The sequence below is a fragment of the Tyto alba genome, unplaced genomic scaffold (genome assembly GCF_018691265.1).
Source record: "Tyto alba isolate M040663 unplaced genomic scaffold, T.alba_DEE_v4.0 Super-Scaffold_5, whole genome shotgun sequence".
Taxonomy (NCBI): Eukaryota; Metazoa; Chordata; class Aves; order Strigiformes; family Tytonidae; genus Tyto; species Tyto alba.
The window spans coordinates 21,453,851-21,473,725 of NW_024881326.1; the positions used below are offsets into that span (position 1 = coordinate 21,453,851).

At 48.2% G+C, this 19,875-nt stretch overlaps 2 protein-coding genes across 6 annotated transcripts in view; one reads left to right on the forward strand and one right to left on the reverse strand.

Annotated features, from left to right (window-relative positions):
• The first annotated feature begins 462 nt into the window (after positions 1-462).
• On the forward strand, positions 463-5,863 carry MMGT1 (membrane magnesium transporter 1). Of its 2 annotated transcripts, none has more exons than XM_042807476.1 (4): positions 463-594; positions 1,527-1,579; positions 2,541-2,644; positions 3,599-5,863. In XM_042807476.1, exons 2-4 carry the CDS (start codon positions 1,538-1,540, stop codon positions 3,759-3,761), a joined length of 309 nt encoding a protein of 102 aa, XP_042663410.1. In that variant the 5' UTR covers positions 463-594; positions 1,527-1,537; the 3' UTR covers positions 3,762-5,863. The 2 variants fall into 2 exon arrangements, with proteins under 2 accessions (XP_042663410.1, XP_032849705.2); XM_032993814.2 differs by lacking the exon at positions 463-594 and adding an exon at positions 1,142-1,248.
• A 9,976-nt stretch (positions 5,864-15,839) lies between these two features.
• INTS6L (integrator complex subunit 6 like) overlaps positions 15,840-19,875 on the reverse strand; it is a 43,371-nt gene continuing 39,335 nt past the window's right edge. For 2 of the 4 annotated variants that reach the window (XM_042807180.1, XM_042807179.1), the window contains 3 exons: positions 19,157-19,549; positions 17,291-17,384; positions 15,840-16,865 (listed from right to left, as the gene is read on the reverse strand). In XM_042807180.1, coding sequence (XP_042663114.1) covers positions 16,766-16,865; positions 17,291-17,384; positions 19,157-19,549 — 587 coding nt within the window. In that variant the 3' untranslated portion in view covers positions 15,840-16,765. The remainder of the gene's footprint in view (positions 16,866-17,290; positions 17,385-19,156; positions 19,550-19,875) is intronic. The other 2 variants (XR_006166935.1, XR_006166934.1) reach the window with 2 other exon arrangements.

The following is a 19,875-nucleotide window of genomic DNA, read 5'->3' on the forward strand; positions in this document are numbered from 1 at the left end:
GGGAAAGGCGGCGCCTGGGGGCTCTTAAGGGGGCAAGCGTGTTGCAAGAGAGCAGAGAAAGGTTTGCGAGAGGAGAGGGTGCGTGGTTGTGAAGGGGAACGGGGCGGGGAGGGGGGGGGCGTGGAATCAGGCCGCAGGCTGCGAGAAAGCGGGGTGCTAAGGTGCAGTAAAAAAGGGGGTTGCAAGGGGGAAGGTGGTCAGGGTGCAAGGCAGTTTGCAAGAGGAGAGAAAGTTTAAAAAAAAAAAAAAAAAAAAAAAAAATTCCCGAACAGACTCGCTGCGAGGAAAAAGTTTGGCGCAGCTTGGCTTTTGCATGCGGGGGAGGGGGGTGTCGTGCGTGGGGTGCTGTGGAGGGGTGTGCTGCTGCCTGGCCCACGCTCCCTGGGGGGGGGCGGGGAACTGTGCGTGGGGACAGCAGCAGCCCACGCTGCGCCCCGCGGCCGGGGCGGGGATCGTGGAGGGATCCTCCCCACCGTGCCGAGGCGTGGGGTCCGGGTAAACTTCCCAACCGCGTTTACCAAGAAATCGGGGGGATTCGTGCAGCCCGTGGGGGCAAAGGCTGGAAGAAATGCCACAGTGGTCAGCGTAAAAGCGGTTTGTAGAAAACACCCTCCAAGAATTGCTTTTGTGCCCCTTCTCTTTGTGCCTTGGGGGTTCGGGAGCCCCACGGAGCTCGGGACAGTCGCGTTTCCTCGCTTTGTCCCCGGCTTTTCTCGGCCCGGGGCCGGGGGCGCGTGTTCCTGCACACGCCGTGCATCCCCTGACACGGTTTTTGCTTGCACGGGCTCCTCCACCTTTGAGGTTAAACACGTGGAAAGTGGGAATTACCCCGGAACACCCCCCTACAGACCCCCACGCTCTGCTTTCAGCCGGGAGGGAACACGCGTGGCCAGGGGCGCGGCGGCTCGCTTCTCCCTCCGCTGTCCCCCCCGGGGACCGGCCCCGCTGCCGCGCTGCGTTGTTGTTGTCCGTCCCGTGTTGCCCCCCTCCCCACCCCCCGATCCTTTTTGAGAGTTTCTCGCCGTCCCCGGTCCCGCGTGGGAAAGCGGCGGCGCGGCCACGCCCCCCGCCGCCCCAGCCCCGCCCCTCCCCGGGCGAGGCCGGGCCACGCCCCCCCCGCTGCGTGACGCCATCAGCGGGCGCCGGCGGGGCGAGCGGCGGGGATGATGGCGGCCGCCTCGGTGTGGAAGGGGCTGGTGGGGCTCGGCCTCTTCGCCCTGGCCCACGCGGCTTTCTCGGCGGCGCAGCGTGAGTGGGAGGGGGCGCTGCGGCGGGGGGAGGCCCGCCGGGACCCCCTCACCCCCGCCGGGGGGGCTCCGGGGCGGGGGCCGGGCCGCGGCACCACCACCACCATCATGATCCTCGGGGGGGGGGGCGGCCCGCTGCCCGCGGGTGGTCGGGGCTGACACGCGTCCAAAAGCTCCAGCGAGTTCTTGGGGGGGGGGAGTGGGGGGTGTGATTTGCGTGGCCGGTCTCTTTATTCGCTCACCCAGAGCGTTCGGGGCGCGTGTGTTTCTGTTTTGTAGATCGATCTTATATGAGATTAACAGAAAAGGAAGATGAGACGTTGCCCATAGATGTAAGTTTGAGGTTTTTTTACCGCGTTTGAAAGGTGTGACGTAAGTTTTTACAGCGTTTGCAAGGTGCAATGCTGCGTGGGTAGTTTAGTCTCTCTCGATTGCTTTTTTTTTTTTTTTTTTTAAATGCAATAGGCAAGAATAAAGGCTAAAATAGTTTTTAAATTGCGCTTTCACTCGGGCTCACTCTGTCAAACAGGACCGTATTTATATCTCAGCCTCCTGCAGCGTGTTGTATCTGGCAGAGAGAACAAGCCCCAGCTCCAGACCTCCCTCTCCTCCTTTAGAATGACCCTGAAGCATTTTGCGCTGGAATTCTCTGAGCGTAGCTTGGAGAGCTTTCGCATTTATCTCCTTCTTTGCGGCACAAACATTCTCCTCCCTCTGGCTTTTGTTGGCTGTCATTGGTTTATCCAGTGTGGCTGCGTGCCCGTTTGATCCCAGCACGACCTGCTTCAGGGAGGTTGTGGCTTTTTTATTTGTTTCATTTGCTCCTTTTTTTTAAAATTCCACTTCAATTACTATCTGTTCCGCTTTTGCTTAATCAGAAAGGGTGAGGAGATCAAATACCCCCCGGCAGCCCAGGCATGGCATTTGGAGCGAGCGGCAGGTGCCACCGCTGCACGGCGCGTGTGGGCAGCCAGCTCGTTTCTCGCAGGATCCTTAAGCACGCGAGGACGGGGTGTTTTGTCCTCAGGGTCCTGCCGAGGAGCCGCGTGGGCCGGTTCCATTTCCACAACACACGCCGGGTGCCGGGCAGCTGAGGCGCTGCGCAGCTCTGCCGCCGTTTTGCCGCGCCAAACAGGCGGGGTGTTTAATCTTCCCGTGCCTCGGTTTCCCTCCTGTTGAACCTTCCACCCCTGTAAAGCACTTTCTGTCACTGGATGACTGCTTGAAAGATGAGATTTTTTTGGATAAATATTAAGTAATGTGTGTGTTGCCTTGTGCTTCCCTCTGTTACAGATAGTTCTTCAGACTCTGTTAGCCTTTGCAGTCACCTGCTATGGGATAGTACATATCGCAGGAGAATTTAAAGACATGGATGCCACTTCAGAACTAAAAAATAAGTATGTTTTATTTCTTCTTTTCATAAACATCAGTATCTGCTACCCTCTGTACAAACTGAACAGCGTGAAGTAGCTTGCTCTTTAGCTCAGTTCTTCTTAAATGCATGTTGTAGACAGTAACACGGAGAGGAGCAGTCACACCTGGGAAAGCTGACAATGTCTTGAATCGCAGAGAGAGTTAGATAACCAGAACAAATTAAATAAACTTCTTGCCTTTTCTGATCCCAAATCCTGCTGTGCAGAGTTGGGAGAGGGATGAAATACCTACGTGGGAAATAAGAGCTCAGCAGTCACAAACTGCCGTCGTGAGACGGTCTCATAGACTGCTCGGCTCACCCTCTGCTTGCCTTTGTTTCTTTACAAGAGTCTGAATTATTTGAATTTCACCCTGAACTATTCAAGGCAGAATATCTGAAAGACTTTAAGAAAATGAGGGATTTTGAATCAAGGTTTTGAAAAGGATATGAAATGGGGTGGGCAGACGCCGCCTCTCTGGCTGTTTCCAAAAAGACAGGGGAGTGTGGTAAGCAAATGAGTTGGCACTGTTGGATTTCATAGCTTTTACCTAAAGCCCTTAGCTTCGGGTGCAGAAAGGGATGGAAAGCTGACAGTGAACAGCATCAAGGTATTAGCACGAGTGGCAGCTGAACTAAGGCTGGCACGTTTGGTACATGTGTGTGCAGTAATCCACAGGCTGCCCCCGTGCTCAGGGAAGGAAGGGGAAGTTTGTCTGTGGGGTGGACAGCCTCTGCCTGTTGAGCAGTCGATATTCTTCGTGCTTGGCTTTGTATTTCCTCCTGTGTTTTGGTTTAGGAAACTTATAAAGTGAGCAAGAGTTTTGGATTCAAAACTTGTATTTGCGTGTCTGCAAAAGTTGGTATACCCTAGACTGGCTCTTCTAAAACCCCTGTTCTAAAAGAGTATTAACATTGCCTTTTTACATTTATTTTGAAGGACGTTTGACACGTTAAGGAACCATCCGTCTTTTTATGTATTTAATCATCGTGGTAGAGTATTGTTCCAGTCCCCAGACACAGTGAATTCTTCTTCAAACCAAGATGCTTTGTCATCCAGCTCATCAATGAAATTTCGAAAACTTGAACCTCTGCGCCGCTAAGACTTTTACAGATTATAATAATAATCCAGGACACTGAGATGTAATATTCAAGTCGGGGATGTAAACACTTTTTTAATTTCTGGAGCAGTATTTATATTGATCTTCCAGACTTTATAAAGTATATATATATAAACTAAGGACCTTCTTTGTACACTGTTAATGAAAATGACTGAATTGTGAATTGGCAATGCAGTGTAAATTATTCTACAGTTATGCTGTGAAACACATCTTCAAATTTTCATATATTAAATTAAGTTGCAGCTGACTTAACTTCAGTTAAAACAAAAAGCAAGCTAGTTTTTACTGCAGTTAATGTTCTTTGACAAGAGAGAATGTTCGAGTGCTATTTATTTTCTCAGTTTGCTTGCACTACAGTTTGTGGAACTCCTTCAGAAATACTGTGTGCACTGCATCACTTACAACAGCAGAAAAAGGGGCAGCATCTCCTGTTCTTAGAACGCCTGGGAGACCTGCATGGTGTAGGCACGGGAAGCCAAAAGATCGCTTTCATTTTTATTTTTTTACAATGCTGAAAACCAGTTGTGTGAAGGGTTTGGTTTTGTTTGTTTGTTTGGTGGTTTGTTTTTGTTTGTTTTTTTTTTTTTCTCCTAGTTTTTCATTATCACGTTATTTCCTTGTTTCCCTCCTTCATTTAAATGTAAACTGTCCTGTGTTGCCCCAGGTTGCCTGGGATGTGGCTGTATGTTCAGTGCCTGTGTGGGGGAGGCAGCTCACGTCTGATCACGTAGATAATTACCACGTTCCGCTTGTTTACCCACTGTATTTATGTTCTCTTTGGTTGTGAACACGGGAATGTTCATCAGACGGCTGAATGCGGTGTTGGCACCAGATACAAGTTCCTGACTTACCTTCTATGAGAAGTATTAAAGTATCAGTAAGAAATACCCATTCTGGGGGTGGTCCAGCAGCCAGGTCTGGTTGCTGGCACCAGTACAGCACAGGTAATCAACCGGCCATGGTCCAACTATCCCCTTTTCTGCCAACAACCTTTCAATTTGATTTCTTTTTTTCCAGCTGAGTGCTTCGTTGATTTAAGATGACTGTCTTGATTTCATGTATTAGAACAGATGATACAGTCCTTAACTCTTACTGACGACTAAATTCTCATCTGCCCTTAGGGGCTGAATCAAGGCTAAAATTTCTCTTGGTCTGGCATTTCACCTACCTGACATAGCAAAGGGATGGTAGTTTGAGATACTGATGGGGCCAACTAGAATTTTGTCTCACTGCTGCTGTGGAAACTCAGCCTTTTGTCCTAGCATCTGGGGTTTTTTTTTGTTTGTTTGTTTTCTTAACAACTGTCAAAGGCAAAAAGCTTAGCAAAAATACTGTGTAAACCGAAGCCTCTTTTTCTAGCTCTGCCCGTCCTATGGAGTGGGTGCCCCAGTGCTGGAGCAATACCCATAGCTGCTGCTCTACAATGACTCTTAAGCATCTGGGTTTGGTTAGAAAGGGTTACTCTGCCAGCTGAAAGCGTCTGAGCTGCCAGATTGCTTCCTAAAGTGTCCTGGTTCCCCCCTGGCTGGTGTCACAAATCAGCTCCTGCCAGCTGCTCTCGCTAAAGGCCGCAAAAATAGTAAGTATCAGGTCAGCTCTCTACTGCAGAGAGAGCTCTTCCCCGGGGGGGTGGGGGGCGAGAGGGCTGCTGTGCGGCAGCCGCTGCGTGAAGGAAAGGGCTGAACGTCGGCCAGGTGACCTTGCGGGGCACAGAGGGGAGACAGCGGAGGGAGGGCGAGGCGAGGCAGGAGGTCAGGAACCGCCGCACCAGGCTGACAGCGCGGCCGTGGCTGGCAGCGAGCCGCCCGCGGAGGGTCTCTTGGAGCAGGGCTGCTCGCCCCGAGTGTCCGAGGAGCCCCCTCCGTGCCACCGTAAGGCTGCGCGGAGCTTCCCCGGGGGCGGCGGGACCGGGACCTGCTACAACTCCCCGGTGGTCGGCTGCGGCGGGGCTCTTCTCACGACGAGTAGCCTTACTCTTCAGCAGCAATGGTTATATTATCACAAAGCTGTACAAATTTTTTTTTTTTTTTTTTTTTTCTCATCGATCTCGCCACGCCCAATAAAAATTGATCTCCTTCAAGTGTTTGGGAGTGAGTTTGTTTATTTCTGACCGTCCCGGAGCCGGCTGCGGCAAATCCCTGCTGACGGAAGAGTTGAAAGCGGCTGCTGCGCATCGATGAGACGTGACTGCCTTAGTTAGGGCAGCTCTGCGTGGCGGGGCAGGCCTGGCCTGGCGTTCACTGCTGGGAGAGAAGATTGGTAGGGGGAATCAAAATAGCCTGCTATGAGTAGCTAAACAAAACATGTAGGAGGGAACTGTTACCGGCTTGGGGATCTGCCTGCTGTTGAGCTTCCTGGTCAATGTATCTGGCAGAGCTGACGCATTTTGCGTCTTCCATTTAACCACAGTAAAAGGCTTTTTTACCACGTGCTAATCCCCTGCTAACCCAGGGACAGGCTCCTGCAAGGTCTGGTATTGCAACAGTTGCTGGGGGAAGCGCTCTGCCTGCTCACGGGGCTGGAGATAGTTCAAATCTTGGACTTGCTCAAGATTGCTTTTCACTCGCTGTGCTGCTTTTCCGTGGGGGGAGGTTGAAAAGTTAAGCAAACTCCTCTAGCTCTTTGCTAACTACAGCATCCATCATGATTGCACCAGAGAGCAGCAGCCTCGCCCTGCGTCTGCTTACCGCGCTGCTGCAGCCACCTGCGTCCCCACGGACCATGAGGGTGTAAAAAAAAAAAGAAAAAAAAAAAAAAGTCAGGTTTTAAGGAAGGGGCACCTCAACCAGCTCCCAAAGCGACCTTGTGCTTACCTTGCAATGTGCAGTTCTTCAGAGATGAGCTTCCCTTCTTCAAAAGCAAAACAAAAGTTGTGCCAAGAGCTTCTTGGATGAGACTGAAGAGTTCCTGGCCTCGCCCCGTGCTCATTTACTGCCATCGTGCCTCGATTGCTTTGGCTACAGGATGTGATGTTTCTACTGCATTAAATACTTTAAAAAAAAAAAAGTGCTGATAATTTGCATTCATTGCTGGACTGGGAGGTTTCATCTACATTAATTTTGCTGGGGTTTTTTTGTTTTGTTTTTTTCTACTCTTCCTCACCAGCCAGCCAGAATTTGGGGGGGGGGGCATTTTTGTTTGTTTAAAGCTGAGGAGGGCACGAGCTGTTGAGACCATCACAAGGTGAGGAGACGGGGACTGCGGGGTCGTGTCAGAGATTCTTCGCTGCCGCTGCCCTTTCCGTACCCGAGGCCGGGGTGGAAGCGCAGCGGGCAGGAATCTTTTTCCCCCCAAGAGTTTGGCAAGGGCTGGCCCCGTGGCACCGCTTGTGAAAACGACTCCTGCCCTCGCGTGTCCCCTTCCACGTCCCGGCAGAGCCGGAGCCATCGCTGCAGCGCGGGGAAGCCGAGCGAGCGGCGGGTGAAGGAGGGGGAAGCCACCGGGCACTGGGTTTGGGCTTTCTTGGGAACGTTGGTGGCTCACGGCCCCTTCCCGGTGCTCTGCGGCACCAACGCAGCCCCCCCGGCCCCGCAGAAAGCAGGGAATTCCGATTACTTTCTAACTCTGAAATGATTTTTGGCTTCCCACGCTTCGCGCTGCAGCAGAGCCGCCCTGCCCCGTCCCCACCACCTTCAGAGCGAGGACGTTAGCTGCGGGGACATCCTCCAGATGTGTACAGGGGATCCCCCCACACACACCCCCCCAAAAAAAAAAAAAAAAAAAAAAAAAAGTGGCACCATTTCTCCTCCCTTTCGGGAGTCATCTGCACCAAAAGGCAGCAATTTTCCACCAGACGATTGGGAAAGGCCGAGGCTCACCCTGCAGCGACCGGGGCCCCGGTGCTGCCCCCCAGCTCCCTGTGGGCAGCCCCCCCAGACCCCCCCCCAGCTCTCCTTGTGCAGTTCCCTGCTGTCCCAGGCGGTTGGCAGGCTGCCTGCCCGCAGGGGAAGGGGGTAGAAAGGCTATTTTGAATGTTAAACGAGCAGCAAAAAAACTTTGGTAGCAGCTTTCCAGGGCCGGCACTAGCAGCAAAGGCAAACCACTCCTTTGATTTGGCCTTGATGTTCACCTTGAAGCTGTAATCACCTGGGGGAGAGCCACGGTGGAAATAAATCTGGTATTCCGGCAGGTAAGAGCCTTTTAATCAGCCCCGGGTTGGTCTCGGTGATACAATGTCATTTCAAAACACTTCGGACTGCAACAAAAGCTACATCCTTAAAATGGCAGCTAATTAATTTTCCTGTCCTGCTAACTTAATCCTTTTTCCAGCCAAGAAAGGCAAATGGGAGTTCACGAGGCAGCCGGGAGCCTGGCAGCGTGAGCAGGAACACAAGCCCCAGGGCTCCTTGGCAGGGGCCCAGGCTGTGCGGTGTCACGGTTTAGCAGGCTGTTTTAAAAGGAAGGGAGAGGGGAAAAAAAAAAAAAAAAAGTAATAATAAAAAAAAAAAAATAAAAGGTGACGTTTGGATTATCAAACCATTGGCTCATCCTGTGCTAGCAGTCCCGGGGAACCCACAGACCCCCATGGAGATAGACACGGCTATTCACTCTCAATTCATATCCCCAGTGTAACCCTGGCTGCCAGGCAGAGCACCCGTGCCCGGACTGGTGCTGGCTGAACCAGTTTCCCCAGGATTCGCCGGAGGAGGCATGCTGTGCTGCAGGAGGACTTCACTTTGGATTAAAGACAAAAAAAAAAAAAAAAAAAAAAATTCCCCCTCCTTCCCCGTGGTATTTCTGCTGTATATTTTAGGGAAGTCCAGGGCCAGCCACGCGAGGCCGGCGGTGACATCCTCCGAGCCCCAGGCTGCTCCAGCATCCCCTGTCCCCGGGAGGTCTCTGCTGCAGCGCAGGATGCAGGTAAAGCTCCCAAACGCTGAAGCAGCGATTTACTCCCTCGTCCTGGACGCGAAAGTGCACGGAACGAGCCACTTGCATCAAAAAGCAGTTTGGGAGGAGCCAGTCTGGCAGGTGCTCCCAAGAACAGCTCGCTCCCCCACGTCCACACAAAGCTGTCGCTCCCTCCCCGGAGCCTCCAAGGCACCCACAGGCCTGGGCTCAGCCCCCAGTGAGGGCAAATTCGCAGTAAGGCAGCACCTCCCCAGCCCAACTCAAAGCACGCGGCGGGGAGAGAAGGGGCCAAACAATCCCCACTCCTCCAAAACCACCACGCTGGTTCTGGTTTGCAGCCTCCCATCACGTGCAGATCTCTGCCCAGAGACCTTGGCCAGTTCCAGGTCGAAGCTGCCCCCGCTGCTGAGAAGCAGAAGCCGGCTGCTAATTCCTGTTTGAATTCAGCAGCTTCAGATCACGAAGGAAAAGGCACAGCAGAGCGAGAGCCCCAGGTTCATCTCGCGTGGGAGGGACCCCCATATCCTACGGGGTTCAGCAGGGCTGGTTAATAAAGCCAGGTCTACTGCAGCTACGGCCGTGGTGCTGCCTCAGGGTGGCCAGGGAGAGGACAACCTCTGAAACGGAGAGGCTGAGCTGTCCCCACAACCCGAAACGATGCCAACAGTGGTCAGGGGAGGTTTGCAAGGTCCTGCCCTGCCCTCCCCGCCTTTGCTTCTCGCGCTCAAGCGGTAACTGCAACGCTGGAAGGGGCCAGAGATGAGGCCCAGCCCCACCGCGTTCCGGGGAGCAGAGCAACGGGACGCTCCGCAGGGATCAGCCAAAGTGCAGGGGGAAGAGGAGAGTCACAGTCAGACGCGGTTCCAGAAAGAAGAAGAGTGGGCGTCCCACCAGCACGGCACCCACGCCAGCCAGGAGCAGGTCCCACCCTTCTGGGGAGCTCCCCACCCGCATGGCCCTGGCCCGAGGATGAACAGGGCATTTCATTGGCATTTTCAACCTCTTACTGGTTCCCCATCATGACAAAAGGAGTCCCCCTTTCATTCCTTTGCTTTCACAGCCCCTTCTCGCCACAGCAGAGCGGGCAGCCTGAGTCCCGGGGTGCAAGGCAGACGCTGGGAAGGGGAGCCTGCTCCGCTTACATCCACAGGAATCCAGGATTTGGCCACCTGGAACCCAGACAAAAACCAGCTTTCAGCTGCCCCGCGAGGTCAGAGCCTCCTCAGGGTCCTGTTGCGTGCGCTTCTGAGAAGAGCCATCACTCAAGCTTTTACTCAGCAACAGTCTCCCATCACAGCCCCGGCCGTGACTCGCCAGCAAACTGCCTTTCCTCGGGGGAATTCAGGTCCTGTTCCCAGGAATCGGTCTCGCCCCACTCCGCCGGCCGCCGGGACGGCCGCAGCGGCAGCTCGGTGAGCAGCCCTCCCCGCAGCCCTCCCCAGCCAGCCCCACACATTTTATTCCTGTTTTCTAACAAAAAAAAAAAAAAAGTCACTCCCACAGGAGGATTCACTGAACACGATGCACCCGAAACAGCCTCTTCCGGAGCTCGCCTGTCCCCCACTGTCTCCTTTTCCCTGAACGAGCATTTTTGACAGCGGTTTCTATGCTCTGTCTGCTTCTGGCGAGCAGAGGGAGGAGCCCTGAATCCAGGGACGCCAGCGGAATTTAAAAATGCACTTTTACACAGCTGAGAAGGAAAAGGCGCTGGAGCAGCTCAGGTCAGAAGCCAGAACTTGACTTTCAAAGAGAGGCAGTGCCACCGCCAAGTGCCTACAGGCTTGGGCAACTTCCCTGCAGCCCTCCTATCCCCCTCTTTCCAAGCTCCCACTTTTTTCCAGCCCCAGAAGCGCACTTCTAGCAAAAAGCAGTGGCAGGGAGCCCGTCATGTCCTCAGCCCCGCTCCCCCCGGGGCAGACCCAGGCTCGGAGAGCGCAGGGAGGAGCCCACCGACACACTCAAGAGGCCAGCAGCCAGCGTGTTGCTTTGTGGTGGGATTTTCAACACCAGGGAAACAATGCAGTGTACAAAACCAAATTAGGGCATGGATTTTATAATCATCTTCGCTAGTGACACACTATACAACCTTGGGTAAGTCCCTCCATCCATCTTTAAAGTTTCTCTCAGAGGAGTGCCACAAGACTTTAATTAGCAGCCCTAGAAGTACTCAAGATAGTTTGTCTCTTCCAAAATAACCAACTGCAGATGAACTGGAACAACCTTATTTTTGAATTCTGCAAGCGACTGGGATCCAGGCTGCTCTCCGATCAGTCACTTCAACAACATAATCAAAGTTAAATGTGCCAGCTGTGCATGAAGGATTTTAATACGCTGCACAGTCTGGAAAATAGCTCAAAGAACCAATGTTATTTTTCCATGGCTGGGATGTCACTGTTGAGCAGCTGCGTTATAATCATCTGCAATCAGCAAAATGCCTTTTTTTTTTTTTTTTTTTTTTGTAATCACTTTTTTAGTCTTGGAGAAGAGGGCTCATTTTTATTTCTGTCCTACTTAGGAAAGCACCCTTGAACCCTGAGGCGCCCACCACCACGACATCAGGCAGCTACTATAGCAGTGGAGGCTGATCAAAACACCTTCAACCATCTACGATCAAAACCCCATTATACTGACAGGTTCCTAAGCTTTAAAACTTGCACCCAGACTGTGGCTGCTCACACTACCACCACCACCACAAGAAACAACACGTTCATTTCCACAAATCCAGCAAAAATCCAGCTCCAGCTGCCAGGATGCAGTTGCCTATCATCACATATCCAAGGCCTGTGACGGCTCCAGAGCAGAGTCCTGCCCTGCGGAAAACCCCAGCGCAGCCCAGCATCCTCCTCTGCAAGGGCAACCTCTGCACGTGCAGCCAGCTCTCAGCTGCAAGGTGAAACAGGACAGGAAAGCCTTCCAACTCCATCCTTTCCAAAAGGCTGAGCCTCACTGACGTATTCTACGTACTAAACATTTACAAATAAAATGTAACATTAAAATATGCACATACTCTGGGGAAAATGACAAGAAACAGGCTGACCACGCAAATAAAGCTTTCCCTTGGAACTACCAAACGCTTTATAAACCTCTCTTCCCGTTTTGCCATCCTGTGAGGCTGTAAGTATTTTACAAATGGGCACGCACCGTGCGGATGCTTCACAAACAGCTCTCTGTCCCTCCTACCAGCTGCTCAGCAGCGGCGAGTGGAGCGCTGGGATACAGCAAACTGCCAGAGGTGCCCCATATTTTAAGGGACATTATGCAAGACTGCTTGCATTAGAGGAGTGACAGTGATTGAGATGACAGCAGGCATATATAAATGCCAAGGATCCAGCTACTTCCACTGCTGTTGGAGCTGATCCAGGACTAGAAAACAGCCATGAAATTCCCATCGCAGATGTGAAGATGAAACTTCCTCAAGCTCTCAGAAAAACAAGTAAGTCTCCAGCAAAAATGTGATCAGAGGTTTGCATTCCACTGCCTTCCCCAGGCCAAACTATTCTTCCGGATTTCACCATAAATTGTTTCAGACCTTCAGCCCAAGGTCAAAGTCTTAAGAAATACACAGCTTCCTCGATAGCTTCCCAACTCATGGTAAAGGGCGATTTTGTTTTCTTTACATGGCACCAGCAGTCACCATTCCGGGCAAACCCATGTGGCTGCCAACTCAGGGAAGGCACATGCAGCTCCATTCTCCCATTGCATATGAAAACACTCCCCAGTGAGTTCAGCACAAGGCTGTACCAACGCTTTAACTCCTTCGTTGGCACATCCTTCTTCTGAACTCCGAGTAATCAGCTGCTGAAGTTACCGGATTGGCACTACCAGCCCCGAGAAGCGTCTCACGCGCTTTTCAAGTGAAGGCTCTGAAGTCAAGCAGATTAGCTGAACCAGCTCTCAGAGCAGGCACGCGGCAGCTGCTTTTCCCACTGACTAACGCAGAGCCTGTACCCACGCGCCCTGCTCGATGGACAACGGCAGCGCTCCCACCAAACCGCCACGCAGTTTTAGCCACCACCAAGGGACAAACACTGCGAAACACCAATGCTAAAGCCAAGCCAACAGTCTACTTTTGTGGATGAAACAACATGCCAGGTTACAGCTGAAGTGGAATGGCGAAAATCACTTAAGTCCAGCCTTTTTCATTTAGTCTTCCCTCCCCACAATGATCACAAGATTCCAATTTAGAAGTACAGCTTAACAACTCCTGCAGGCCACACGATTTTTGCTGAATGCTGAGGCATTATTCTCCTCCAGTTTCTTCTTTTTCCACTTCAGACAGATTTCAGCTTGTTTTTGCACACCTGAAAGCAGCTCCTTTTAAATCCAGTGACTAACATCCTTCCTTCAGATCTCTGCCAAGCCTCATTTCTGCCAGATTTGAAGTGTCTTTGGCCTTGTTTTCCGCTTAATTATGTTGCATATTCTTCAAGACAAGCGCTCTAGCATCCATTTGCTAAAGGTGTGATGTTGCCATGTTGCTGGTATGATCAACTAGGATTTAGCTTCATAGTTTTAATAGTTTGTTTCTGTTAACCAATGCATTTCCACTCATACTTTTCCATGAGAAGTTTTTCAGTAGGTACTAAAGAACAGAACAAAAGGAAACAAACTCAGTACCCTATATTGCTGCCATTTCAGCCAGCCAGTTTAGAGGCAGAACCTGGAGAAAATTACAAGAAGATAAGCAGGAGGGAGGAAAAAAAAAAAAAAATAAAAAAAAAAGAGAGGTTGTTTTGCAGTCTCCTGTAAAGGAAGATATGTGATTGCTTGACCACTGCAAAGTCAAGCACAACACTAACAGCCTTGGCGACTCTTATCTTGGAAGATGACAATAGCTTTCTGATGTTGGGTAAGCCTGGGCAGGAACCCACTTGCCCATCATAAATGCACTGGGAACAGCAGCACCTAACAGACACATGCCCTCAGTGACTGGACCAGGAGCTGCATGGCTATGGGCTCATTTTAAGAAAGAGGAAGACTCCTTGGTGTTTAGAAGGGAAAAAAAATAATGAGCAGTGAGGATGCCCAGCTAAGAGAGGGTCAGGAAATGGAAGCAGCAGAATACATACAGGTATCTGGACTATGAAATACCACACAGCCCTTCCATCCGTGGCAGAAAGTGAATTGCTTTGTTAATTCAGACTGTTTAACAACGCTCCTTACAGGAAACACAGCGAGCCCTTTTTTTTCCCCTCACTTTCTAACATCCCAGGTTTAACCGTACCGCATTTTTTTCAACCTTAGGTAAGCTCTCAAAAATGGAAGTTCGAGCAAAGCACATACAGCTTTCCAGATTCCACCCACACGTCTGCAGTTATCTGTGGAGCGGTGCTGCCTCAGCCCTCGCGTTGTGCAGAGGTTTGTCGGTCGCACAGCCTAGACATGCTCTCAGGAAGGGTCACGGGCTCTACCTCGGAAAGCCAAGGCTTGACACCAGCATAACCTCTCCCCGGCCGTCCCAGCTGCACACCCAAGTGGCATGGCTGTATTTGTTCAATGCAGGTTCCACCCACATCCAGCACAGCTCTTTGTCTTACGAGTTGTCTCCGTTACGATTCTCCTTAACACGGTTGTGGAGCATTTACCGTTGGTTTCCTAAGCAAGCAATGGTCATTCTGTGCTCCATTTGGGACACGGGGCTGAGCACACTCTTCAATGGATGACTGTTGCTCCTTTTTCTTCTTCATCTCTTCACTGACACCACCTGTGAGGACGGTCCATCTTCCTTCCTTCTTATGAGGACTCATATCCGGTCCACTGTAAGGTTTCTTTCCCTCTAACGTTCTGATCCACATTCAAGTTATTCAGATAAAAGAATGGGAAGAGAATTCTCACTGCTTGAACTTGAATGGACTAGTTCATCATTTCTGTGCATTTCCTGAGGTATAAGATTCCAAACAAGTGCACCAAAGTCACCAGCTTCCTGTAGATGATTTGGCAGCCAAATGCATCACATCAAAAGAGCAGGTTTACATACTAGCAAGGTCACTAGTTAAAAACTCAGCCCCTGCTCAGATACGTTATAATCAAGTGGTGGTCTCTGGAACCAGGAAAGAAAATTAAACAACCATTAACTAGATAGAAGAGAGCTGTCTCCTCTTACCGCCTACTACTTCAAAAATAGCTTATTACATGCAACTTGATGCATGCAACCAGGCCATTTTAAAACAAGGTATGCACAGTATATCAGACCTTCTGTAAATTAATTCCCTTTAAAGAGTCCAACATTAGGCATGGGATGTCTATCATGGTGACATACAGCTTCCACATAACGATTCTGAAGGAGCGAATCCTCCCTCTGCATCATTCCAAGGTATTTCTGTGGTTTTTAAAGAATGTTCAACTGTACAGACGAGTAAAAATTACTTCTCAGAGAAGAACTGGGACACATTTACAGTAACACCCTTCCCCGTGTCACTTCATTCATACAACGCTGTGACAGAGATTTGCTGTTGCTGGATTTTCTTCTTGAATTTCACTGCTGTAATTCCAACGGTCAAACTGCATCTTCCAGAGACAAGGCCACTGTTTCCGAGCAGATGGAAAAGATGTCTCACAGACTGGCTAGTACTAAAAATACCAGTAGAAATGGAGAAGTATGGGCTCAGCAGCTAAAATCCGCTTCCCTGTCTCTCATACACTGGCCAGTCAACCAGAATCCCTAGGATATTTGCAGTATGAGGTAAAGAGCTAGTTAACACAAGCACAACTTCAACCTGTCTTTAAAAGAAAGCTGTCAGAGGATCACAGGGTGTTATGTATGAACAAGTGAAAATACACAATTATGAGAAAAGCCGCTTACTACTGGCACATTATTGGTACTGCTTTAAAGGAGAAAAATAGTTACATGCAGGTGCTTCAAGTCTTCTTTGTATGTTTTGCGATATATAAAATTACCTTTGGACAACACAGCAAGAGGAACAGAGGAGAGGATACCAGCTCAGGTAACCAAAGGTTTGCTAAACTGGAGCTTCAGTGCCTTTAATACAGAGCAAAAATGTGCACTCTGAACAGGCTGAGCCAAGCGATGCGGCAGGTGCTCCAGGCTACAAACACATTCGGCAACTATCACTGCAAACTGTGTTTGAGGGTGTGCAAGATCGGGTTCAGCTGCAGCACAGCTACACTACCCAGTGGTTTTACAAAAATATCAGCGGTCTGTTGGCAACAGACAATTAGAGGAACTCAGTGCTGCCCGCTACAGACTCCTCAGATTAGCACTTATTAAAAATTAATAAAACGGTTTATTTTATATATACATATGTTCCAAAAAATTTATACAGTTAAAATATCAAATTAGTGATCTGGTAACAATACTGTTCAAAATAATCTCTTTTGTATGAACATTAAAATACACGTTTTTAAAAGCGTTTCCTTTTAGTGCTTCCAAAGCACAGCGTGTGCCAAGGCCACCTGAAGAATCTCCGTCCTCCTCACAGGATGAAAGAGAACTGAAGTCGGGGACCTGGGAAGCCTCAGGTGCACTTTCATAATGTCTGCAGACAAAACAGAAGAGAGTCTGAGGTAGATTGTTTAGTGACCATCGGGTGGTAACAGTCACAGGGCTGTCTTTAGCTTTCATTAACACAATAGCAGTTTCTTTACTCTCAATCTACACTGAATCTCAAGTTTAAAGGCATGGCTAGCAGTTCTTGGGAACAAGACCCTTGTCTCTGTGGTGGCAACATGCAATTTTACCAGTGCAGGTGTTTCTGGGAGGGTTTTTTTGGGAACACACGGGCTCTCTCCACGATGCAGACAGTGTGTGCATTTGACAGTGCCCCATTTTAGTGCAACCTGCTGCCTATAGCACGTAAATGTCTAATGACAGCGTTCAAATGAGTAAATTCTCATCACCTGCAGGAGGGGCAGCAATGGTTATTTTCTTCAGCCTGTTGAGCAAATAGCACCCTCCACAGGAAAAAAGCCACACCTTTCATAGCAAATCCTTAAGGTTATAGCCCAGCTTCTGCCGATAGAGGTTCTTAAAGTTAAAGCTCCACTGCTTCTTCTCAGACTGTGACAGTAAAATCACTTGACTGCCAAGATGGTGAGAGCAGCAGCTACATCCTCTTCCACTCTTCTGCGGCACAGCAAACTCATTCCTGGTCCATATTCGTCTGGCCGGTACATTATTATCTACTGTTGACATGATTAACTCTGTTGGGTAGGCTGTTGAACTCTAGCTCCTCTAGTATTCTCTCTAAGTGTTGTATTAAGACCCGTTTTTTAAACCTATGGAAGAGAAGGAGAGCAATTTAATTTTTTCTTCCAAAATTACAGTTGAACAACTCAAGACTATTCAGCCATGACAAATCCTATTACCAGAGGCTCTGTTTCCAGTATGGAAGAGCTTGTTTTATTTCTGGCATTAGAACGGCCAGAAAATGTAATACAGCCTCCCTTCCCCAACCCACCCAAATCCTGGGTTGGTCTTCAATAGTGCCTCATCTCTCTACTTCACATTTAAACTTTACGTAGAGACCATTTACTCCATAAAAATACAGTGGTAGTTTGAACACTAAAACATAACTGAAATATGTCAAAAAGAAAAACAGAAAATACTAGTACTGGAAAAGTTTATGATTTGCTACTATGATCTAAATTAACATTTGATTTATGACTCTGAGTCATTTATGTATGTGTATATATATACAAACCTTGCTGCTTCCTTGATAGCAAATTCAATGAAATACTTCTGAATTTCCATAGGTCCTTGCACCTCCTCAAGAAGAGAGAAAATTTTTTCATAATCTAAAAAAAAGATAAAAATACAGCCATATATTAAAAACAAATCTGGCAAATATATTTTCAATAAAGCTTAACAGCCAGAAGTAAAAAAAAAACAAAGCTCACTTCCACACATCTGTGCATGGTAATACATGCAAGACAAGAAAAAAGCCTGCATTAGCTTTATGCGCAGAAAGCAGGTGATACCGATGATCTGGTATTCAAATGTGGCACTAAAGAATCAGGTTCTCTTTAAGAGCAGCATCTAGAAACATCTGTCCTCAGAAAACACAGGCTAGGTAGAGAAGCCTCGTATCTCCATGAACACAGTGCCACCAATAGCAGTTAATATGCACATAAGGCCACCAAGCCCCGTTTTTACTTAGAGCTGTCATTTCTGAAAGCAGAGGCTGGGATTAGTTCTCTTCAACAAATTATCAATGCTTTGTGTGAGCACAATTAGTATAACTGTCTTACTGCTACAAAGTAGGTATGTCCACTGCAAAAGAATGAACTGGACACATTAAATTAGAAACTAGTTTTAAAATAGCATCATTTCAGTATGTTTTGTAGTTGAACCCAGTAGGAAGATATTTATGGTGCTGTAAGAGCCTGCCCGGGGTGCTGCAGCAGGCACAGAGAGGATATATGGTCAGAACTGTGAACAGATGTACATATTTAACCCACTACTATTTCGCTTCTTTCTTTGATGACTGCCTGAACTCTACAGCAAGACAGGTGACTCATACTGAACATAGTACTATTTTACTCTACATCACCTTTACCAGACATGAATTTGGTGTAAGATTAGACAAGCCCACTTTGCAAAACAGAGAGCAAAGACATAGACAAGTGGGAAGTTTTAAAACATCTTTATAAAAACCCGGAAGACTTAAGAGTACTCCATTATACTAATTACTGGCACTTGACAATGTATTAGAAAAATATTCAGTAGTTTAATTTGTAGAAAAAGTTCACACAGACACAGACCACATTAGGGACATCTGCCATTTAAGGAAAAACAGAAAGATTATGGCTATAGCAAATCCTACAGCATGTACGTTAGTTGGAATTTCAGGTTAGCGTTTTGGTTTTGATCCTGTACACAAGAACAGGCAGAACATGTAACAAAAGCTGAGGAGGCAGGCTACTTTTCCTCATGCTTCAGATTTTGGGGGGTTATCAAACTTTACAGAAAAAACAAAGTAATTTTTAGTCTTCAGTTCTTAAAGAGTTTATTTACAAGTGTTCCATCACTAGTTACCTCACAAAATAAATTTAAAAAAAAAAAAAAAATCACTTTGCTATTAACTGTTAAGATTCCCTTTCAAACGTATTCCAAGATGCACCCTTGCAGCTACATATGCCTTGGCCTTCCAAAGGAAGTTCTGACCAACACAAAGCAACAAAGTACACTATGTGTACACAAGGAGCCGTGCAGCGTAAGGCAAAGTCTAACTAGAATAATTTACCACTGGTAACACCTTCATAGAGCTACAAAAACAAAACCTCTGGAAGGTGCTTTCACAAGGCACCTCTTATAGCAGTTAGCTTATCTTCAAGGGCAAACAAGGTCACTTGGCAGTCAACTACCCAAACACTGCTGTCTAAACTTCAACTCACCTGCATGTAAGAACTTCCTTTTTTATCCCTCCATTGCTCATATGCAAGCAATCAGAAATTATTCAAAATCTAAAGTATATTGAAAATAGCTCCTTACTTCAAGAAAAAAAAGCCTTCTCTCTTAACACCATGTATAACATATTAATTAAAAAAAAAATTAAATCAAAACTTACTTCTTCCAGGTTTGCGGACCTCTTTCATCACTTTAATTTTGATATCAGCATTGTTTCCCTCCAACATCGTAGGTGTTATTTTAAATGAATTTGGCACAGATTCAGAAGTAGACTCCATCACCCGTTTTTGGTCATCTCCAGCCACACTGTAATTTAGAGGCCCTCGAACAAGTGCGTTGGTAACAGGTTTATGATCCAACCCATCTTCACTTAAACAATTGAATTCAACAGGTAGAGAGTCTAAGTCATTGGGTAACATTTCATCCTCTCCCATAGCAGCTGGAATCGAAGGAGCCATTTGCACAGGTAAGCCATCAATTTGCTTTTCCAGTGACTGACAATTTTCTGCTTTCTTCTCTCCATTGCCATCCTGGACAATACTGTTATTGGTATCTACAAATTAAAAATATGTACTTTACTAGCGTATAACTGCAGTATCAAAAAACCAAAAGGAAGCAGTTCTGTATCCTTTCTTGTTTGAAGTACTGCCTAGTGATCTGACAGTGCTGAACAACTCTCCAACACTTCTATTCAACCTTTGATGTAACAAGGCAATACTTCCCTTTGGACTGCTACTATCTCCTATCACTATCACGAAGGCACCATTTTCTGTATTCCTACTGTAGCATTATGACTTCTAAGTAAATTAATGTTTTCCTTCCTTTCTCAGTTCGAGCTAACAGAGTTTTCTTCTGACTCTATTTGCTGCAATGGGTGGG

Bases quoted from the DNA above. Each gene is read 5' to 3' on its own strand.
- MMGT1 (XM_032993814.2), top strand. From the start codon at position 1,164: ATGATGGCGGCCGCCTCGGTGTGGAAGGGGCTGGTGGGGCTCGGCCTC. The intron at 1,249-1,526 runs GTGAGTGGGAGG...TCTGTTTTGTAG, and splicing joins GGCTTTCTCGGCGGCGCAGC to ATCGATCTTATATGAGATTA. The intron at 2,645-3,598 runs GTATGTTTTATT...TTTATTTTGAAG, and splicing joins ACTTCAGAACTAAAAAATAA to GACGTTTGACACGTTAAGGA.